This window comes from Pelobates fuscus, chromosome 9, assembly GCF_036172605.1.
Source record: "Pelobates fuscus isolate aPelFus1 chromosome 9, aPelFus1.pri, whole genome shotgun sequence".
NCBI lineage: Eukaryota > Metazoa > Chordata > Amphibia > Anura > Pelobatidae > Pelobates > Pelobates fuscus.
Window position 1 is genome coordinate 64879303 of NC_086325.1, and position 24688 is coordinate 64903990.

General features: G+C 42.6%; 1 protein-coding gene across 2 annotated transcripts in view; it reads right to left on the reverse strand.

Moving 5' to 3' along the window:
• Nucleotides 1-23166, reverse strand: part of LOC134572811 (P2R1A-PPP2R2A-interacting phosphatase regulator 1-like) — a 35308-nt gene extending 12142 nt beyond the window's left edge. For both annotated transcript variants that reach the window (XM_063432039.1, XM_063432038.1), the window contains exons 1-3: nucleotides 22836-23166; nucleotides 21994-22072; nucleotides 7595-7651 (exon numbers count right to left, since the gene is read on the reverse strand). In XM_063432039.1, coding sequence (XP_063288109.1) covers nucleotides 7595-7651; nucleotides 21994-22072; nucleotides 22836-22936 — 237 coding nt within the window. In that variant the 5' untranslated portion in view covers nucleotides 22937-23166. The remainder of the gene's footprint in view (nucleotides 1-7594; nucleotides 7652-21993; nucleotides 22073-22835) is intronic.
• Between the last annotated feature and the right edge of the window lie 1522 nt (nucleotides 23167-24688).

The following is a 24688-nucleotide window of genomic DNA, read 5'->3' on the forward strand; positions in this document are numbered from 1 at the left end:
GAACTATAGCTCCCTGCAGCCTCTCATGTAAACACTGTAAAATACAGTGTTATCATTGAAAGCTAGGAACACCTCCAGTTGCAGTCACTCAGAATGCCACCAGAGAGCTTCCGAGTTGATTGAGGCATAAAACTCCTCAATCCACTCAGATCTGCTGTCAGCAGAGCACAGGGCAGCACTGTGTCTCCTCCCTCTGCATGCAGACACTGAACTTTCCTCATAGAGATTCATTGATTCAATTCATTTCTATGAGGAGATGCTGATTGGCCAGGGCTGTGTTTGAATCATGCTGGCTCTGCCCCTGATCTGCCTCTTTGTCAGTCTGAGCCAATCCTATGGGGAAGCATTGTGATTGGATCAGGCTACAACTTCTGATGATGTCAGCAGACTGTTTTTTTTTTTTAAGGCAAACAGCATGCAGAGTTACAGCTTCTGGCTTGAATACAGTAAGATTTTTACTATATTTATGGAGGCATGAGGGGTCCAGGGGGGTTAGATGGTGGTGTTAACACTATATGGTCAGGAATACATGTAGTTGCACTGGTGACTATAGTGTCCCTTTAACCCCTTAAGGACCAAACTTCTGGAATAAAAGGGAATCATGACATGTCACACATGTCATGTGTCCTTAAGGGGTTAATTAAGCAGTTTTGGTGTATATATTATGCCCCTGAAGTCTCACTGCTCAATTCTCTGCCATTTAGGAGTTAAATCACTTTGTACATGCAGCCCTAGTCACACCTCCCCTGGCTGTGACTGACACAGCCATCAAGAAAACAAAATGGTTTCATTTTCAATCAGATGTAAACTTACTTTAAAAGTTTTTATCTCCTGCTCTGTAAGGTGAACTTTAATCACACACAGGAGGCTCCTGCAAGGTTTAGCAAGCTATTAACAGAGCAGGTAAATAAACTAAATGTGTAATAAAGAAAGTGTAAAGATTAGAGCTCTCTTTACAGGAAGTGTTTAGAAAGGCTACGTAAGTCCATTCAGGGAGGTGAGACTAGAGTGCATAAATAAAGTGATCGAAATCCTAGATGGCAGGGAATTGAGCAGGTGCATGATCTATACAACAAAACTGCTTCATTAAGCTAAAGTTGTTTTGGTTACTATAGTGTCCCTTTAAGTCAGTCAGACACAGAATTACTTATCACACATGCTTGTTGAGAGTACAATAAATTGTTCCCAACACAATCCAAAATGTGGCTGAATTCAGGACAAAACCCTTACAGGACCCTATCCATGCCACTGGCAAATAACTGTGATGGACGGGGCTTGTGTGCCAGATCATTCAAAAAGGAGTTGAGTTGTGCGTCAGTTATAATATGTGGTTAACTTCTGCGTTAAACAGTGTAAATCAAGTCAGCCTAAGCACCATTAGCACTTTGCCTCATTGCAAAATGCATGTTTCTTAGAGCAACCAGAGCCAACTCATTTCTGAGCGTAACAAATGGTGGCAACAATCTCTAAATACAAATATAAAAATAAAAAAAACTGCTGCTATGAGACAGCTCACCCGGGCTGTCAATCAGGCAACCCAGAACATTTATTTGCGGATTTCCAGTGTCAATCTTGTCCCTATTGAGTGTGCAGCAACCCTATTCACTAAACTGTGAATCTGCCGGTGTAAAAACAGATAGCAGTTTTTGGGCTGATAGTTTAGTGAGCAGTTCCAGTCATCCAGTGTAATGATTGGAATTGCAATCTAGGGGATAGGTACTTATCTCATAAATCGCTGCTTGGCAGGAGATTATGAGATTTAGATCAGTCCCCATAGAACAGAGAGATATGATCCAGACTGTAGTCTCTGATCCCAGGATCAGGGGATCAACCTGCAGAAGACCGACAGACAAAGAAGAGCATGAAGAGAAATTTAAAAGAGGAGTAACTTTTTTTTTAAATTACGATTTCTGACAATATTTTTAATGCATTATCGATATAATGCATTAAAATAATTATGTTAACATTTTAGTAAAAAAACTTTTACAATTGGGTTAACATGGATTGACTATATGTTCATTTATTAACACAGCTAAGGCAACGCTGCAAAACAAAATGCAGGAAACAAACCTAGACCACAAGGGATTTTTTTCCTTTCCCAATTGAGAAGATATGCAAAGTCAACGAGGAACAAAACCATAGTTATTAGCAGTAAGAGAAAAGCCTGTAACATTTTAGAAGATATGGAAATAAGCTTCATTCTGCAAACTGAATTCACCCATTGAAGTCTACAGGAAGTTTGCTATTTAAATTGGAGATAATTTGTGAACAGAATCCAGCCCACGTTCTCTAACTCCTGGGGACATAGACCATCAACAAGAGACAACAGGTGCTGGGCACTTATATTTCTATCCATGAGAAGGGTCAAAGATATACAAAGCACTATTAAAAGGAGACTCTATGCAACTTAACCACCTCATCTGGCTGAACAGTGGATATAGTGCCTGCAGTGCCGTAGCAGCATTCCATTGTTCAATGTCAAACTGAGCCAGATTGGTTTTACGTTGAATGTGGGTCTCTGGGCACACGTGACTCAGCCCCCTGCTGGAGGTATGGTTAATGTGGAGTTGCACTCTGTATTGGCTATATCCACTCATACCATGGGTGTAAAACACATGACGCCTAACACTTTCAATAAATTGCCTCGTATCTGCTATAGGTCACACAATGCTTCTCCTGGAGAACTCTAGATTACTGGTGAGTTTAAAGGCTTTTAAAAAGAAAAAAAGTATATATATAGCCACATTGGCAACATTTTGAATACACTATTTTTATTTTTACTTAAAAATCCATTGAGTGCTCTCATCTTTGTCAATAAAATTATATATATATATATATATACACACACACACACACACACACACACACACTTTTAAAGGTGAGGCCCTGAATCATAACAACCAAAAGAATACTGGAAGGTTAAAAATATATATGTATATTTAAAGGAATACGCTTGCTGAATTGCTTTATGTGTCTGGAAATTTGTCTTATTTGTGACATTTTTCGATTTCCATAGAAACCAGCACACCTTTATATTTAAGTGCAGAAAGGACACGTTTCTCCTGCTTCCATTAGCTCTGTAGAGGCGCAGGCAAACTAAGCTAAAGCATGTCTGCCTTACTCCCTTGCAATACCACAAATCATTGAGAAGTATAGCAAACTCGGAAACCTATGAAAAGTCTGTCATGGGGAAAGAGGGGAGGGCAGATCTCCAGTCTTTGCAAGCAGTATTATTTTGTTTGTTTTTTTATATGCCCAAAATAAAATATTCAGATTTTTATTTTATTTTTATGCATATTTTCTTTGAAGGTACATCTACTAAAATATGAAAAAAAAAACAAAAAACAATGGAGTGTCATGTTAACAAAGTGGCATGGGTGCCATGTCTCCCCCCATTTAACCCTGCAAGTGAAAACACTGACATTCTGCAAGAAACTCTCCAAGCATTGGATAGGCTGAGCACATTGATTTCAATGATCTCAGCCAAGGAGGTGGGACTGGAGCTGCAAGGGAAAACATAAACAAACTACTTTTTTTTTTGTTTGTTTTTTTAATTCTGTGCAGGTGGGGGCAGGAAACCTAAATGGCCACCAGGGTACTAAAGCATAAAGGGGACACGATAGTCACCCGAACTACTACAGCTTAATGTAGTTGTTCTGGCGAGTATAGTATGCCCCTAGCAGGCCTTTTGCTGTAAACACTGGATATTCAAAGAAAAGGCAGTGTTTACATTTCTGCCTATGAACACCTCTAGTGGTTGTCACTCAGACGGCCACTAGAGGTGCTTCTTGGGTCAGTGCTGCACAAGATGCTGATAGATCTTGATAGAGATGCATCAATTCACCTCCTTGGATGAGATCATCAGAATTGACAATATCAGCCAATCTAGTGCTTTCCTATGGGAAAGCATTGGATTGGCTGAAATGGTCTATTCTGATGTCAGCCAATGAGGCGAATCGGGACCAGACCCAGCGGACCTGTGCAGCACTGGAATAAAGGGGAGTATTCCATTTATTTAAGAAGGATAGGTAGGATAAGAGGGGGCCATGGTGCTAAACAGTGTTTTAACCCTATAGAGTCAAGTAAACACATTTGTATTCCTAACACTTTAGAAATCCTTTAACCTTGAAGTGTTTTTACAAAATTATACAATTATTATGCTTTCCTGATTAAAACCCTTTGAGGACCAAGGGACGTATTTGTCCCATGTTGTTAATTGCCTGTATCATCTGATTAAGAACTTAAAATACTTTTTTTTTTTTTTGGTTTGAGTCAAAATATTAGTTCTGATCAACAAATGGATCTAGCTTTTTGCCAGTTATTTCATGAAATGGCTTAGTTACAGCAACTGAAGTGTACGAACTTAAAAAATAAATAAAAAAATTGCTTCTTTTGGCGTTCCATAAAAAGTGACCTAAATAGTCAGATGTAGCAGAATTTGACTCAATTTATTATGACCTTCTTTAGAATTCATTGTAAAATAAATTTAAAGTTCCAGAAACAGACAATGCTTGAAACCTTGTCTCGTGTCATAATTCCTCCCCCAAAAATGACAAGTGTGGAAATGGTTTTATTTATTGTTCAAATACATTCTTAAAGGGAAAAAAATATAATTATTTCTATATTGATGACGGTAATCTTATGGTCCTCAAAGGGTTAACAAAATGTTATTTGTTAATCTACTTTAATGATTTCAAAAAAAATCTGTCTAAATATGAATTATTTTAGAAAACAGCAGACACAAGAAAGTACAATTATTTAAAGGACCACTAAAGTCACCCAGACATCTTAGTGAAGTGGTCCTGTGTGTTTAAACGTTCAAGGTAAAACATTGCACCTTGGAGGGTAAAACATGCCTCACTAGAGACACTTCTGCTGAACTGACTGAGTGAAACTTGGTCAAGTAACATCGCAGATCATAGGAAAGTACTGGATGCATCAGTGGCTCTCGAGCACATCAGGTCCCCAGTGATTCTCTTTGAGGAGCATTAGTCTGGACCCTCACTAGAGGAAGTCACGACTTCTCGAAGACATTGTGGGACACAGACATGCCAGCAGGAACAAAGGGGTGGGCTGGGCTGAATATAACTAGTGACAGGGTCACTATAAAAGGGTGGACAGAATCGATTTTGGTAAATTCCATAATAACTACTTGGCACCCCTTCCCTTTTTTCCTGTAAAACTGTTCCTCAGCAAGGTTTGAAAAGATACAAATTTATGAAAATGACTGGGAACATCGAAAATAGTATAAGTATAAATTATTAACACCAATCAAAAAATATTGACTTTCAAATGCTATACACATGACATCCTTAAATAATGTACTAGGTATGGAAATAACACCTATATAAATTTTGCAAGTGGAAAATGGTTACCTGATCATTCTACTGTCCAAAAGATCATTCATAATATTTACATACCGTATATACTCGAGTATAAGACGAAAAAACCCCACTTGTCTTATACTCGAGTTAATGTCTGTATTATGGCAACTTATGGTACATTGCCATAATACAGACTAGGACCGCCGGGCTCATTACAAGCCCAGCGGTCCTGTTGGGGGCTGGCAGGAAGCTGTAACTTACCTTCACAGCAGCTCCTGTCAGCTCCCTTCTCTCTCCTCCGGTCCGCTCCCACTGCAAGTCTCGCGAGAGCCGCAGGGTCAGAGCGTTGCCACAGGTTACAGTGGCCACGCTCCGCGAGGCTGCAAGACTTACAGTGGGAGCTGACCGGAGGAGAGAGAAGGGAGCTGACAGGAGCAACTATGAAGGTAAGTTACAGCTTCCTGCCAGCCCCCTCCTACACAGCCCATCCACTGGACCACCAGGGAATGAAAGCCCCCCTCCCTAGCAATGTATTAAGCAGGGAGGGGGGACGAAAAAAATATAAATAAAATAAAAATAATATATTAATAGTAAAAATAATAATATAAAAATAATATATAAAAAAATAATAATTTAATATTAAAATAATAATAATTAAAAAAATAATAATGCCCACCCCTCACCAAAGCTCTGCATCAGACACACACACACACCGCATTCATACAAACACACACACACACACACTGCATTCATTATATACACACACTGTAAATAAATATTCAATTAATATAATTTTGGGGGGATATAATTTTATTTAGAAATTTACCAGTAGCTGCTGCATTTCCCACCCTAGTCTTATACTCGAATCAATAAGTTTTCCCAGTTTTTTGGGGTAAAATTAGGGGTCTCGACTTATATTCGAGTATATACGGTAGTTAGGAAAAGCTCTGCCTCTCGACTGGTTACCCTGCTAATCCTATACCACGTTCAGTGCTACCTCATCTGTTTTATCTGTCTATAGGGACACTATAGGCAGCCAACCACTTCATCTCATTAAAGTGGTTTACCCCTACCCCGTCCCCTTCCCCCTCCCGCCTCCCCCCGTTCCCGCTCGCAATGACATTGGAGGAGGCAGAGACGGAGCCAGCACTTCAAGGCTGGAATAAGGTGTTTTAAAATGTTTTTAACCCTCTAATTGCCGTGGGGGTGAAGGAGGGGGCAATTAACACTATAGCGTTCCTTTAATGGTGGTTTAAGGATATATATTACTCTCAGGTTTCACAGTATTGCATGGAATGGAGATTTAGACTGATTACGACTGTCCTGCCCATTTTGTTACACAAATTTTTTTTTATTTTTTTTTTATTATGTGCTTTCATCATTATTTAATCCTGTTTCAATTTCCTGCAATTATATGGTTGGAAATTTAATACACAACATACTTTATGTACTAGAATTATATTATAGAAATGCTCTGTTGATGCTTGTTAAGCAAATATTTATAAGGTCATTCATGTTTATAAGTGGCAGCAATGAGAATCAAGGGACTAGAAGTTGAAATTTTAAACCCTGCTAACAGAATATATCGTAAGAGTACACACAAAAAGAAGCAGGCTGCAAACTCTCATTGGTATTTCATTAAAGGGATCCCATAGTGCCAGGAAAACAGTTTTTTTCTTGGCACTATAGGGTTAATAGGCCCCTCCCTTCCTGCGGGGCTGAAGGGGTTAAAACCTCTTCATTAGATCTTCCCATAGGAAATAATTATTCAATGCTTCCCTATGGGGAAAATCTGACGCTGGAGGTCCGTGAGGATGTCCAGCATCAGATAACGGACCAAAATTCTGTTTGAATTCCGGAATCCCTCTAATGGAACTGCAATGTTTAATATTGCAGTACTAAGTGCAAACAGGTCACAGCACCCAGACTACTTCAATTACCTGAAGTGGTCTGGGTGCCTACAGTGTCCCTTTATGGTGACAATTGTCAGGAATTTAAAGTAAATTTCAAAATTAAACCAAAGAAGCTGAAATGGAGGCATTGGTGATTTGTTTAATTCTTCCAATTCAGTTGTTTTGGCCTTAAATTTGAAATTCACCTTGCATTCTCAACAACTCTCACTAGTAAATGCTTAATATTGTCTGTGTTACAAAGAAGGACATTTGTAAAAAAGAAAAACAAAATAACCCAAAAACTTGATTCAGCCACTTTGTTTAAAAAAATAAATAAAAAAAAAATAAATAAAAAAGGGGGGTGTTCACCGGTTGTACCTGCTTAATCTGGTGAAGACGACTGCTTGGGATACGCACAGGAGAAGATGGCACAACCTGTACATTAAAACAAAATACAAACAAACAAGGCGTGTGAGGTTACATAGTGCATTAGACTGATAGAGGGAGAGAGGAGGGAAAAAAAAATAAAAGCGCACACAAACAAAAACTAGTTACCTATACATCAGTTTATAGGCTGCTCTGGGTATTTATCAGACAGGAACAATGAAAATGTAGCATGCTTTAATACAGATAGATACTTTTTTTACTTATATATAGAATGATTCTACTCACCAGAACAAATACAATAAGCTGTAGTTGTTCTGGTAAGTATAGTGTCCCTTTAAAAAAAGAAAAGGCTTTAAAAAAGTAAATTGAATATAATTACAACTATTTAATTAGATCCATGACTTATGGAAGTAAATGAGCAAGAAATAACGTTAATAAAATAATATAATAGAAAGGTAGGGTACACAGTAGGGAAAGCATTAATGGTTTACCCCATACGGTTCTCATGGAAATTACATATTTATAGATGTAAAAGTGCATCTCCTTATTTCATCCATCAATTCTTACATAAACAGATAAGGCTCATCTCTCTCAAATTAGTTTCCATGGGAATGTAGCAAGTATAGCTCAGATCAGCCTTGAATGATGAATTGAATAAAATTCTTGTCAAATCTCCTGCCCCTGGTTAATGCTTAATAAAATCCTTTGAGCTACCTTGTCACATAAAAAAAAAATGTGTTCTACACAAAGCTTGTTCAGCTGTCACCTTGGTAAAGAAAGAACAGATAAAAATACCTTTGCAAGTCTGTAACCCATATAGCTTTCATTATATCTGTTGCAATAACAGTTCAAGCAGATAAAAAACAAACAAACAAAAAACCCCACAAGATGCACAATTTCAAACAAATGTGGGATATTATTTATCAGTCATCAGCAGGTTAATTGATTCCAGGGTCGGATGGGCCACATGAGATTTTTTATTTTTCTCCCTTAGGTGGCCATAAATTACACAAATGCCAACACGTGCTTCAAAAAACAGATACAGGCACATGTGTGTCTTTCTAGGTATTTTTCTATCAACATAAGTAACTGTTGCAGACACATAGGAAGACCGCCAGGCAGGTAAAAGCACACATATATTACACTGTGCGAGTTTTCACCTAGAGAGAGAGACAAAAATGGAAAAGGCCCCAAATTACTTCTTATCGGATGCCATAGAATTGGCCTTGCAGCTGTCTGAGTCAGAGGGAGGCAGGGAGAACATAACTCATTCTAGCAAGCCTCAGCAAAAACACTGCATCAGGATAATGGGGCAGTGCAGGTTACAGCCCACAGTTAGTAAACTCAAAAAAATGTTCTATACTATTAAATGTTAAATGAAATGCTAGCAGAATGCTTGGTTTTATAGGGAGAGGTATTAGCAGTAGAAAGAGGGAAGTGTTCATGCCATTGTACAGAGCACTGGTGAGACCTCACTTGGAATATTGGAGACCGTATTTCCGAACGGCACCCCCTACCCCCCCTATCCCCCCCCCACCCCCCCCAAAAAAAACTTTACTTTTTTTTTAAATGTTCTTTTTTTTACAATTTGTAAATTTTGCAAAACCCCTGTCAGCCCCTCCTACAAAACCCCTGTCAGCCCCTCCTACAAAACCCCTGTCAGCCCCTCCTACAAAACCCCTGTCAGCCCCTCCTACAAAACCCCTGTCAGCCCCTCCTACAAAACCCCTGTCAGCCCCTCCTACAAAACCCCTGTCAGCCCCTCCTACAAAACCCCTGTCAGCCCCTCCTACAAAACCCCTGTCAGCCCCTCCTACAAAACCCTTGTCAGCCCCTCCTACAAAACCCTTGTCAGCCCCTCCTACAAAACCCTTGTCAGCCCCTCCTACAAAACCCTTGTCCTTCCCCGCCCCCTCCTTTTAAACCCCTGTACTGCCCACTTCTACAAATCATGTACTGCCCCCATCTACAAAACCCCCGCAACCCCCTTCCACAAATCCCTTGCTTATCCCCCCCTTATAAAGACTCCTTTCCTTATACAAAACCCCTGCCCCCTTTTACAAAATCCCTGCAGACCCACACACACAGTCCCAGGCAGACAGTCCCAGGCAGACAGTCCCAGGCAGACAGTCCCAGGCAGACAGTCCCAGGCAGACAGTCCCAGGCAGACAGTCCCAGGCAGACAGTCCCAGGCAGACAGTCCCAGGCAGACAGTCCCAGGCAGACAGTCCCAGGCAGACAGTCCCAGGCAGACAGTCCCAGGCAGACAGTCCCAGGCAGACAGTCCCAGGCAGACAGTCCCAGGCAGACAGTCCCAGGCAGACAGTCCCAGGCAGACAGTCCCAGGCAGACAGTCCCAGGCAGACAGTCCCAGGCAGACAGTCCCAGGCAGACAGTCCCAGGCAGACAGTCCCAGGCAGACAGTCCCAGGCAGACAGTCCCAGGCAGACAGTCCCAGGCAGACAGTCCCAGGCAGACAGTCCCAGGCAGACAGTAACACGCACACAGTCACAGGCAGACAGTAACACGCACACAGTCACAGGCAGACAGTAACACGCACACAGTCACAGGCAGACAGTAACACGCACACAGTCACAGGCAGACAGTAACACGCACACAGTCACAGGCAGACAGTCATGCACACAGTCACAGGCAGACAGTCATGCACACAGTCACAGGCAGACAGTCATGCACACAGTCACAGGCAGACAGTCATGCACACAGTTACAGGCAGACAGTCACATTTACATTGGCACACACACGGCAACAGCAGACAGTCACAGACAGATAATCACACAAACGTTTACAGGCAACATCAAACAGTCACAGGCAGACAGTCACACATACATAGTCACATGCAGTCACACACACAGTTATAGGCAGACAGTTACACACACAGTCCGTTACATGTAGTCACACACAGTCATAGCCAGACAGTCACGCACACAGTTACAGACAGACAGTCACATATACAGTCACTCACACACACACAGTCACAGGCAGAGAGTTGCACACACACTTACAGTTACAGACACACAGTCACATGCAGACAGTCACACATACAGTCACAGACAGTCATGCACATAGTTACAGGCAGTCACATATACATTGACACACACACACGACAGCAGCAGACAGTCACAAGCACACAGTCACAGACAGATAGTCACACAGACAGTTACAGGCAACATCAAACAGTCACAGGCAGACAGTCACACATACATAGTCACATGCAGTCACACACACAGTCCGTTACATGTAGTCACACACAGTCATAGCCAGACAGATACATATACAGTCACAGGCTGAGAGTTACACATACACACAAAGTTACAGGCAGACACATACACACAAGATTACAGGCAGACACATACACACAAGGTTACAGGCAGACACATACACACAAGGTTACTGGCAGACACATACACAAAAGCCCCGTCCCCGCTGCCGGTTTGGCTCCGCCCCGTTTTATAATTAGCTCCGCCCCCAATTTACCTCCATGCGGCCAGTTCAGCTGCTCTTTGGTGTGTAAACTGTTCTGGTCACACAGCACCCTAACTGCCATTTGGGGGGGGGGGGGGGGTGGTACTGTGCAGCCACAGCTCACACAGCCCCCAGACCAGGGCCATGGCACTCCCCACCCTAGTGCACCCCCCCCTTAGTACGCCACTGCTTTAGAGAGAGTTCAGAGAAGGACTACTAAACTGGCTCATGAATTGAAGGAAAAAAACTTACAGGTTGGAGGAAAGACGAGACAGGAGGGATATGATAGAAACATTTAAATACATAAAGGGAATCAACACAGTAAAGGAGGAGACCATATTTAAAAGAAGAAAAACTACCATAACAAGAGGACATAGTCTTAAATTAGAGGGGCAAAGGTTTAAAAATAATATCAGAAAGTATTACTTTACTGAGAGGGTAGTGGGTGCATGAACTAGGCTTCCAGCTAAAGTGGTAGAGGTTAACACAGTAAAGGAGTTTAAGCATTCGTTGGATATGCATAAAGCTATCCTAACTATAAGATAAGGCCAGGAACTAACGGAAGTATTTAAAAAAAAATTGGGCAGAATAGATTGGCCGAATGGTTCTTATCTGCCGTCACATTCTATGTTTTTATGTTAAAGTAATGTGCTTTCTTTGCAAAGCATTTTCTACCATTGTAACTTTTTTTTTTTTTTAAAGGTTGTGAAGTGAGATTAAACTTAAAAGAAACCTATAGGGTCAGGAACACAAACATGTATTCCTGACCATATAGTGTTAAAACACTATCTACAAGACTTTCTAGCCCCTCTGCCCCCGTCAATAAAGTAAAATCTTACCTTTATTCCAGTCTGCTGCTGCCCCTTATCTGCCTCCATGGCGGACATCAGAAGTGATGATCTCAGCCAATCACAATGCTTTCCCACAGGAAAGCATTGAATTGCTGAGATTGCCAAGAAGGTGGTGCCAAACGCAGCCCTGGCCAATCAGCATCTCCTCATAGAGATTAATTAAATCAATGCATCTCTATGAGAAGAGTTCAATGTCTCCATGCAGAGGGTGGAGACACTGAATGTCAGTGCTGTACACTGTGCAGCACTGCCACAGGAAGCACCTCTAGTAACCATCTGAGAAGTTGCCACTGGAGGTGTCCCTAGGCTGTAATGTAAGACACTGTTTACTGCAAAAAGCCTGCAGGGACTGACAATACTCACCAGAACAACTACATTAAGCTGTAGTTTTTCTTTTGACTATTGTGTGCCTTTAACTTTACCTTCTGAATGGGTGCAAAATGTAAAACAAAAACCCCCTCCCACCCGACCCAGATTGGCATAGAACAACCCAGGACGGGACCGTCCCGCCACACTCTGCAGAGACGGACACACTCCTCCCACCACACACACATTCCCACGAGACGGACGATGAGTATGGGCCACGTCTACTCACCCCATACCCGCTCCACGCCCCCGTCACTCCAACATCACCAACACAAGCATCCAAGACTCTCACCATGAACCACGACACCGACCCCTACCCTCCAAACAAAAAACATGCTAGTCACACAAAGGGAGGAAGGGGGCGTCGAACCGAACATACATACTACCCACACATGCAAACCACACTGACTGCCGAAACCAGGTCCCATCTTACTTACACCGCAAGTAGTTCCTCCCATGTGGAGACCACCAGCCACAACCGCCTCACCAACGCACCAGCCTCTACACAAGCAACTACTACAAAAACACTGACAACCATACAACGCCACGTATAACACAGGGGGCCCAACGCTCCACCACGCACCCAAAGGCAGCCCTGGAGAGCAGCCTTTCCATTACTGAACAGACTCCCCTCTGACACACAAAACAAGAGAAAGCTTCCACGTTCAGTCTCAGACCCAGCTCCCACCTCACATACTATTAGTTCCAGATCCCCAAACCTAAAGCCAAAGTAGAATCCTAACATAAGCCCTACTGTTACCACTTGTTTACTGGGTACCCCGATGCTACGAATTGACCATTACCGCCCATGTAAGTACGGTATTCTAATATATAACGTTTATAAACTTCATTCCATGAGTCTCTACGTAAGCTACCATTTGCCTTTTATGACACTTTGATATATGGCACGGATGTGCCACCACGATAAGCTTCAGTTCATCTCATACCGTTACAAATCGTTTGCCATTGCCTATGTAAGAACTGTTCTGCAATCTAATATGTTTATCAAGTTTGACCAATGAGCCTTTGTGTAGGTGACCATGTGCCTTACGTTAAATCTTGCTCTGTTTGCATTTGCTATACAATCAAAATAAAAATCCATTTAACACAAAACGTGAAATAATACATCAAGTGTGGTAGAATGGATAGGCAGCTTTCCAGATAAATGGCATTTTATGGAAACCATCTAACATGACCGAGCTGGAGACATGTGACAGACTATACCACTGTGAATCTTGGACATATTAAGCATCATATCCACTACAGGCTATTGCAGCAGTTATGCTGTTAGGAAGATATTGGTGAAATCTCTTGTATTTGCCAAATCGCTTTCAAATGATTTTTAAATCCAGAGGAATCCAAAACACATCCCTTAACCCGTGGCATAATGGGAAAATGTTGAGACTGTGTCAGTTCCGAATAGGTGACGAATCCAACAGTGACTATGCAGCAGAAATTTGAATCAACAATTCTCCAGAAGTCACAGCATTCCGTGAAACAGCATAAGCATGTCAAAACCTGGGGTGCATAATGAGGAAATTACAATTCTAATAAAGTCATCACAAGTTAAAAGAGTGTGGCATACGGATTTAAGGGACTGAAGAATATAATGGCTCAGTAAAGACCTCATAGAAGGCCTACTATGACCAGCTACTCAGATATAAAGAGCATCATAAAGTACAAAAAGATACTTCCCTTCTCAGTACAAGGTACAGGCCATCTGGTAGGACCATGCACTATATTACAAAACCACAGCCCTATGACAACGAATAGCTTGTCTGGCAAAGAGAATGGGTTAAAAAACTTTGGGCAGGACAGGCAGGGAAATGGTGGTTGGACAGGCAGGGATGTCATCTATTTATGTGTATGTTGTGCGTTTATGGTCAATAAGTGTTTCATTGAATGTTTTAACAGTGTAGACAAACAAGGAGAGGTGCTTTGCAAATATAAAAACAAACATTACTGTGCCAATAAAATAGGAAAAGTTGCCTTGGAGAGAGTTGGATGCCATTCGGAGTAAATGCTTTTATTATGCATGGATCATGCATGGATTCCTAAAACTACACACAAATTATCAAAGCATTTTCTAAAGAGACAGTGACAACGATTGGTCTGCTTGTGTGAGTTTGATTGTGATCCCCTTTAACTACAATACCCATCTAGTAATAATTTGGGTAAATGGGCAATTCAACATTATACCATCTCATGAGACTACAAATCTAAATGAAAATGAAGTGTCATGATTCCCTTTTATTCCAGAAGTTTGGTCCTTAAGGGGTTAAAGTAACACAAACATGTATTCCTGACCGTATAGTGTTAAAGCCATCATCTAGCCCCCTCCCCCTTGCCTCCCTAAATATAGTAAAATCGTACTTATATTCAAGTATGCAGCTGCTGTCTCTGCCCCCGATTTGCCCCTGATTCTGTGAACCAATAACAATGCTTTGCCGATCAGGGGCAGATCCAGCACAAGTCAAACACAGCCCTGGCCAATCAGCATCTCCTCATAGAGATACATTGAATAAATGCATCTCTAGAAGGAAAAGTTCAGTCTCTGCATGCAGAGGGTGGAGATACTGAATGGCAGTGCTGCTCACTGTGCAGCATTACCCAAGGAAGCACCTCAAGCAGCCAACTGAGGGAAATGATTCTACTCACCAGAACAAATACAATAAGCTGTAGTTGTTCTGGTGATTATAGTGTCCCTTTAACAATGACCCAAACTACTGACAGAGCATGCAACATATCCCAATAGAAAAGCAATTTAGCTGAATGCCCAGATCCAGTCGAGTGGTAGCATATGTTAATGAGCACCATATATTCAACTTTGTGTCCCCTAATAAAAAGTTACTCTTTCCATTAATAAATTCCTCAGTGTATCTATATATGCATATAAAACACAACCTGTAGGGAGGCGGAGCCTAGCTGCGAAGCGGAGAGGTCGCATGGCGCTGAAGCTCCAGAGAAATTCTTACGGAATTAGCACAATCAGACCAGCAAAAACCCTTAAAATCGGCACAAAAACCGGCAAGTGGTGGCTGACCAGACATGGGTCGGAAATCTAAAAAGCCGAAGCCGGATCAGCAAGGACACAACCACGATATCGGAGCAATGTGGAGGAAAGCAAACGGAGCACCAGGGCCCAAGATGGCCGCCCTAGCCGACACTTACTCTGACTTCTCCGATGAAATCTCCCTGGAGGAGGACGAGCTCGTTATGCCGAAACCACCGGCTGCTACTACCACACCCCACAGCCCAGACGGGGCGCCGATTACAACCTCAGTATTAAAGTCTCTGCTGGCTAACCTACAGTCCACGCTACAAGGGGACATAGCCACCCTCCGGGTGGAGCTGCAAGGCATAAACTCGAGGCTGGGAGCCATGGAAGTCTCCTCAGCAGCTCACAGCACAAGTATCACCGCCATGCAGAAGGAGATCACGCACCTGCAAAAACAAAATGCAGACTTTGAACGGCGGTTCGCCGCTGTAGAGGATGAACGCCGAGCGACTAACATAAAAGTAAGGGGACTGCCCGATGACATACCTGCCGAGGAGATACCGCACTACACACGCAGGCTACTGGCTGAACTTCTCTCACCGAAAGCAGCCAAAGCCATCCAACTTGACGGCACATTTAGGATCCCAAAACCGGCTAGAGCCCCAGCGACGGCCACTCGAGACCTGATAATACGTTTTCAACACAGGAAGGACAGGGCCGCAACCCTAGCAGCGACCAGAAACCGGGCACAACTCACGTTTGAGGGCCATGCCCTGTCTTTCTTTGCAGATCTCACAGGAGGCAAATTGGCCTGGAGGGGGTCGTTAAAACCCTTCACCACGATACTCAGACAAAGGGACATACCATACAGGTGGCGCCCCGACCGCTCCCTCCTAATCCAGAAGGGCGAAGAGAAACATGTGGTCCACGACCTCCACGGGGCACGGGACTTACTTCAGGCTTTGGGCCTACCACAAGATTCTATGCACCGCACGACATCCCAAACTACCAAGAGGCTTCCACACAGCTGGGACCCTGAACGGGCAACAATATTTGTGCCGCGGCGTCCAAGGCAGGAGCCTTCTGAAGGAACCGGCACCTAAAGACCCAGAAAGACCCAAGAACTGTTTCCCGACACCACTGGGACAATGCACCTATTTGACATTTTGACTCCTCACTTGGACTTACCACTTACTTAATCCTTCCTCAGCCTCATTTATATTATTGTTTTATATTATTATTAGGGTTTTATATTATTATTATTGTTATATAGTATTATTCTACTTTACTATCTCTAATGAGCAACTGAAACACGTATTATTTTGCCAGGGCGACCGCACACGCGGCCTCCTCTCCGCTCCTATCACTCTCTGTTACCACGCTAGGCAACACTCAGACCCCCCCTCCTGTCGGCCCGGAGGACCCACGGGGTGACATAAGAGGGAATAGCGAAATGACACACCAACACCTCCGTAACCCAGTAGCTAAAAACGACTTGAATTAAATATAACTAGTTGCACGACACAGTCGCACGCAAATACTACTATAATCTGAGACACAGGACGTGCAGCACGCTGTCACTTTTTAGTCTGCACCACGACAACACCTAACATCGCCTACTGGTAGGAAGACTACCTCCTAGAAGCGGAATACATAACCCCGACGCGAAGCCCCAAACTTGGGTCACTCCGCTATTTATTAGACTACCCAGCAAAAGATTACACAACAAAGGGCACCTCCATAAGACAGGAGTAAAAATGCACTGATATAACTAATTTAGCCAGCTTCGCAACATACAAATGCCACGCAGGATAACACAACAGAATGTGTGAAATCAAGCTAAGACGCCCTATCTATACGTCTGAAATATTCAGGCATTGTTTACCTGTGTTTACTTGATTTTTGAACGAGGCACCAATATCTTAGATCTCATAATTTAAGCGGTCGACCCACCCGAGACCCAACAAAATAGAAGTATGACATAAACGAGTATTTACCATGTTTTTGTTTTTTAGTTTAACTCTGTCTACAACCTGTAGACTTGTGCAAAGTGTTGTTTGAGTTGATTCATCCAAATCAAAATTCCTTTTAATCGGGGGGCGTGGCCGGCAGAGTACTGAACCAGACGTCTATCTGTGGAGCTCCGGCAAAGCCCCACAAAAAAAGAGAGAAAAGTCGCTAAAAATAGAGCCAAAAAACAGCACAAGGACCACCAACCTCCAGATAACGAAATGGGGCGCAAAAACAAGCAAAGACAGCGCCCTGAGCTCCCTCGCACGCCAGATATCAGGCTCTCCTTCAGCAGGCCTGCACCGCGGCCACAGTCCAAGATGGCGCCCGAGACTCACACGGACCCAGAGGTCTCTGAAGATTCTCAGGAGGGAGAGGAATCGATTCCCTCCTTGGCACATGGGGAGACCCCCCACACCTCGGAGTCGGAAGAAGACTCATCCCCATCTACTAAAGGGGATATCAAGAGACTACTAACTGACCAAAGGAGGGTCTGGAAGGCGGACCTGGCAGAGGCCCAAAAAGAATTGGGGGTTATTCACCAAAAAGTGAGAGAGGTGGAGGCGAGAGAAACCGCTAGAGACAGCCACATACAAGGAAAAAGTAGCCTAATAGCGGGTCTCACAGCACAAGTCCGCCAGCTGCAACGGGCAGTGACCCTACTCGAAACAAGGCACAGACAAAGGAACATCCGAATCAGGGGCGTCCCAGAGTCTGTAGAGGGGGAGCAGCTGTTTTTTTTTTCCCCCTGTAGAGGGGGAGCAGAATTTACAAGAAACATGATTGCAGCTTTGGGAATTGAAAGTTGTGCAGCCTCTCCCATTATAAAGTCAGTATTCAGGGTGAAAAAAATCTGCTGCAGCACCTAGCAATGCCCCAAGAGATACTATTGCACTCACGAGAGACATAGCGGCGCGAGCCGCGATCATGGCCAGATCCAGGGCACTGCAAACCATACACTACGAGAGCAATGTACTGGCGATATGCAGTGATCTCCCTTTTGCAGTGCTGACAGAAAAGAGGAAACTAGCACCCATAGCAAGGAGACTGAGAGACAACTCCGTGAAATACAGATGGGGAGCCGACGGTTCACTCTTGGCAACGTTGGAAGACGGAACAGTCACCCTCACCTCCTCTGAGGACCCAGAAACGTTCCTCCGAAGCCTAAACATACTAGCCGACGGACAGGAGCACACACCATCTGTGTCCACACCCAAGAAGCAAGCTGACACCAAGGGGCATGACAAAACGACCTTAATGACTCAGAGACACACCGCACAACGGTGGCGAATAGAGAATTCTGAAATAAAGACCCTTCCACTGCAAAAACCACGGAGCTCGAGCCTCATCACCTGAGCTGATCCAGTGAGGATGCAACCCATGTCGAAGGCAATTCAGGCCTCCCATCAGAGACATGAGACCGCAGACAAAGACAAGAGACACTCTACTATAGTTTACGCCATTTTCCTTTATCCTAAATGCTTATAAGTTGTTTGTATTGTTTGAGATACCTACCCATGCACAGCATTACTTGATGCCTATACTTTATACTACCCATATATTGGTCACGTTGTAAGATTTATATGCAAAAGTAAAAAAAATACAAATAAAAAAAAAAAAATTCCTTTTAATCCAAACTCAAACAAGTTGATTTGTCCTGGATTTACTTGTGGAATCTCATTCATTCGATTCATTCGGGTGCGGATTAAACGGAATGTGATATGGAGAAACCAGCTCAAACTAATTTTTGCACAAGTAGAAAAACAAACACAAAGAAACATCACATTGGAATTTATTTTTCATTCTTAACTATGCCTCTCTAATAGCCACGTTATGAAAATAAATAAATCTATATATAATGATATATGTATAAACACATTTCAACTGTAGCTGCTGCTAGAACGGTTTTTCCCCTTTGCTTTACTCTGAAATCCTTGCTTGTTTGCAAACCATCAAAGTTTTTTCTGAGTTGATAAATTGCAGGATACAAGAGCACTATAAACATTTAAATGGCAAACATTTGTCTGTACTAGGGATGCACCGAAATAAAAATTCTGGGCCGAAACCGAAAATTCAGGATGCCCTTGGCCGAAAATGACTTTTTTCCCAAAATGATTTCAAAAAAGTTTTTTTTCCTATAATTTTATTAATATTAGACTTTTTAATGAATTTAATTAATTTAATATGTAAAACTTCCCTTCTCTTTTAGTGCCCCCCCTAATGTTCCTCTCCCCTCCCTCTTTTTTAGTGTTTTTCCTCCATCCCTCCCCCGTCCCATAGTGTTCTCCCCCGTCCCATAGTGTTCTTTCCCCGTCTCAAGTGCAGTATTCTTGACTTTTCATGTTATCATTACTATCTTTCATTGTGATATATAATCATCTGAATTGTTAATGCAAGCATGTCTGTTAAACTATGCACTACAAAAATAAAAAATATTTTTACAAAAATTATTATTTTTTTAATTTCGGCAAATTTAACCCATTTTCAGCCGAAACGGGATAGTCCCATTTTCAGCCGAAATTTCGGTGCATCCCTAGACCGTACAAACACTGCATAGATTTTTACAAACATCAAGGTTGGGTCTGAGATTCTAGATAGAATTTGTAGACAAGACATGGGCTAGATGCTCAATTAACGACACATCTACAAGTTTTCCTAAAGCTTCATTGAAACTTAGCTATGGAACTCAATACAGAGAAAGCTTGTGAAAGCTATTCTCTGCACTTAGCATTGAAGTTGCCATGGTTTAAAAGAAAGTACATTTCCTCGCTACAAAATGTATAGATTTTCAATCTATTTTCAAAAAAGCCAAGACTGACTAAAAGATCCAATTCTGCTTTAGCATTTTACCCTTGTTTGGATATTATTTATTGCTGAGTGTGTCAGCTGAAACATTCAGACAGACAATGGACAGTGTGCACCCAGGTAAGTTTTGGTTTTATGTCTTACTGCCTACGTTGGACGTGCATATTACACAGATGGCATTCAGCTACATCAGGCAGGTCAACCAACCATTTCCCTCCTCCCCTCCAACAGACTGCTGAGAGTTAAAAAAAACAAAACGTATTTGTATTATTCACAGGTTTTGATTGGATGACGACATGGGCACTTACTGCAGCTCTTTATTTGACAAGGATACTTACAGGTTTATTCACTAAAATGAGAATTCAACGTAAATTTAATTTTGAAGACTAAAATAGATGAACTTAAAAATTTATCTAATTCAGCTATGCTTTCTGTTCAGTTAACTTTAGCCTTAAAGGGACACTTCTGGCACCCAAACCACGTCAGCTCATTGAAGTGGTCTGGAAACACTGTCCCTATTCCCTTAACCCTGCAAAAACATTGCAGATTTAGAAAAACTGCATTGTTTACAATGCAGTGTTAAAGGGACACTGTAGGCACCCAGACCACTTTGGCTCATTGAAGTGGTCTGGGCGCAGAGTCCCATCACTCTTAACCCTGAGCATGTACTCACTGCAGTTTTTATAACTCCTTCTCTAGTGGCTGTCTACAGCTATGCATGAAGACTTCCAGCATCACCGGAATCCCCATAGGAAAGCATTGATAAATGCTTAGCAATTGGGAAATCCTAATGCATTAGATCTCCCCTGCCAGCTGAAGTTGGCAGGGAAGGAGGGAAGGCGGACCTGAGCCAGCACTAAGGGACACTGGCGCTGGAGTGGGGGAGGCTATAGTGCCAGGAAAAGCAGTTTGTTTTCCTGGCACTATAGTTTCCCTTTAAGACTGACTTTCTTCGTGACATCTGAGGAGCCGGACAGACATCGCACTGGAATCAGGTAAGTTTAAAAAAAAAAAAAAAAATACACTTTATTTTGTTTTGTCCTGTTACATTGTTGGGGGTGGCTGCAAGGGAGTGGGGGGTCAGGGTTCCTATAGTGTTAGGAATACAGCTTTGTATTCTTAACACTATTGTGCTCCTTTAAAATGAAATTCACTTTTAATTCTCACCTTGTGAATAACCCCATCAATATCGGTTACAACAAAGCAGAAAAATATTAGGATCTTAACCGGTAATTACAGTTAAACCTACTATGTCTTGGTTAGAATTGAATATCAATCTGTTGCTATGAGTTTTCACTAATATATGACAACAACATTTCAGGTGACAGGTCAATTTTGACCCTTTTGTGTCAACATAAAAAGTCTTTAGGCTCCATCGCCAGCTTCTGTCAAACCACAGAGGCTCCTCCTGTCAGCTACAGGTCAGCCATCTGGCTAATGCTGAATTGGATTTCCACATTAGTCCTCCTAAATTTGGTTGGCAATAATAGGATGAGACCTGATGGGGAGATCGAGCCCAGCGCTCTCACGCTATCACTACCTTCCAAACTGGATGAACTAATGCAAGAGTTTTCTTCCATATTAGCAGAGCAAGTGGTGAGAGGCTGGGAAAGTCACAGATTCTCAAACTGCTCCTATAGAGTTTAAAAGTAACGTCCTGTGTGTCACTTACAGTGTCCTTGAAACATAACCACTGCAACAAGCTTTAGTGGCTGTGGTGTCTGGAGTGCCCCTTTAAGACAAGAAAATTTTATTGACAACTGTGGAATGTTTAGTTGGCAAAAAGAGAATACATTTTTATTGAAAACCAATGTTTACAAAAGATGCACCACTGAGGGAAATGTACAGCAGATGTAAACAACTGAGGCAGGACTTACCAAGCATTGACGATTCACTACAGTTGTACTGTTGCGGCGGGCTCTCATAGCATCTGGCTGAAACACCTGCGAATTGTCGCTGAGAAGTAAAATAAAATAAAACGGTCATTTTCAGAAAATGTAAATAAAAGGAACAGCATGAATTTGTATTTGCGATAAACAGTTAAATTGTTAAAAGATCTACAGAGTTTCATTTGTAAGAAGCAATTAAAATCACTGATATGCTGATTACCAACAATGCCCCATACATGACTTGCAGGCACCCAGCAACCCATTGCTGATTGTTGGGAGGACACACAGAACAAGGTTTACCCTGCAGGCCCTCGCAGTACCCAGTATTGCTGCCCATGAGCTCTTAGCATCCATAGATTTTCCAATCCATCAATCACCATTTTCTAACAGAGTACTTATGTATTTTATCACAATGCACTACCAGCAGACAGTGTCTCCAAATCAGCCTTATATGCAACCAGTAGTTTACGCCACAAACTTCCTAAAGATAAACACCAATGTTTGACTCTACACGGCCAGTAGTTTTGCCCCATGTTTAAAGTCGCCTTGGCTGTCACCAGCAACTAGCCATCTAGCCAACATGCCAGTCTGTTTTTCTGTAAAGGAACTGATCTCATACACAATCATAAAATAAATGAATACAAAATATCAGTATATGCATGGGAGGATCTGCTCAAGCACTTTGGGATTTCACTGCCAATACAAGGACATAATCACCCTCCTACCAAGTGAACAGTCAAATGGGAGAACTTGTTCCTCCAATAGCTCCAGCCACACTTCTAGTCCTAATCTTACCCCCCCACCCAACGCCATCACTCTTCCTCTCTCACCTCAGTCCGTTGATAAGGGGAGCGCTGTTTGATCTCCTCAGACTCCCATCACTCGGAGCCCCCGGGATCTCCAGGTCCAGCTCCATTTTCTCCTGGGCCATGGTGGTTCTCTCCTATAGAGCTGGATCCGGGTTCTGCCTCCTCCCCCACTCCAGGCCGCGCTGTCTAGAGCAGCAGTGCCCGGCCTGAAGCAAGCCAGGCTCCCATGTCGTGCAGCGGTGAGCGGCCCAGCTCAGGATCCCTCGGTGCCCTGGATTAGAGCGGCAAAACCGGAGCTTTCCAGGCCCGAGTCCAGCAGCAAGCAGCACAGCCCGGGCCGCCTGCAGCAGCAGCAGCTTAGCCTCCTCTGCGCATGCGCTAAATGCGTTCCATCTCCCCTATTGTAACATTGTATCCTCACCACTGCCAGGGATTCTATAGCAGAACATTGTTGGGATCAGTCAGGGTTAGTGAAGTCAAAGGGAATTTCACATTTTAGTACAAATTAACTGAACTGGAAAAATTCTACGAGCTTGTTTTGTTTTCAGTTCAGCTGTTTGTTCCAAAATTTTAAATTCACTTTACATTTCTGACAATTCACACTTTGGTGAATAATTCTGGTAAACAGTTGGGTTGGTTTGTATATATAAAAAAATAAATAAATTCTTATTGTAGCGGATTGAAATCCAAATGGCAAAAATCTACACCAATACAACCAAGATAAATTGAAGATATTTTTTTCCAAATCTGCCATGTTTACCTAAATCAGGGGTATTCAACCTTTTTATACCTACCACCCACTAATGCATCTTTCTTGATGATAAAATTTCCTTACCGCCCACCAGTGCTCCAGTAACTCAAACTTTTTTTTTTTTTTTTTTAAACTTAACTTATGAGCCACTCTAAACACTGCTTTCTCTCCTTTATTTTATCCCCTTTTTTCTATTCCATTTAAAAAAAAAATGTTTTTTGATCTTTTCCTTTTTATCCCCTTTTTTATGCTTTTCTTTTACCTTCCTTATGGCAATTTCCAAAAGTAAGGCGAAGCTAGTTAGCCCACTTATTATTATTAGCCAACAACGATTCTCTCCTTCTAATGCCTATAAATTTTCTGCTATCGTGCATCAGCATCAGAAAATAATCCACACAGTGGTAGTCAGTGTGTGGTTCTTGGGTCCAATAAAAATTGCCTATCGTTTGGAACAATTTGGAGTGCCTGGATTATTTTCTACAATTATACTTTATACATGGTCTCTTTGGTACTGGGACTGATCCAGCAGCACCCTAAGAGTCCAAAGCGAAGGGTTGAGTACAGTTCCACCATCTATATATCAACACGAGTGAGTGTGGTTCTTGGGTCCAATAAAAATTGCCTATCGTTTGGAACAATTTGGAGTGCCTGGATTATTTTCTACAATTACACTCACTCGTGTTGGCACGCACGCACATGCATGCGTTCTCTTGTTCTCCCGAGTTTGCGCGTATGTAGATGTTCATGCGCGTTTTGTGCACTCGCACCCACCCACTCGATGGAAGGAGGATTCAGCTTGTTGTGCTGCTGAACCCCCTACCGCCCACTTGGAATCCCGAAACGCCCACTAGTGGGCGGTAGGGACCAGGTTGACGACCCATGACCTAAATTATGGTATTTGGACAATGGCAGAGCTACTAGGGTCACTACGGTTGCAACCGGCCATGGAGTTACACACGTCAAGGGGGGCCCAGAGTCAGACAGTGGCCCCTTTTGCAAAACTGATATTTTGTATGTTGTCAATTTGGCAATCTATTACATAATAAATAATCACAGGTAGCACATTAAGCGCTCCCTTGTGGTCCTGGCTGTCTGAGAATAGGTCAGAGTGCTGCCATGATGT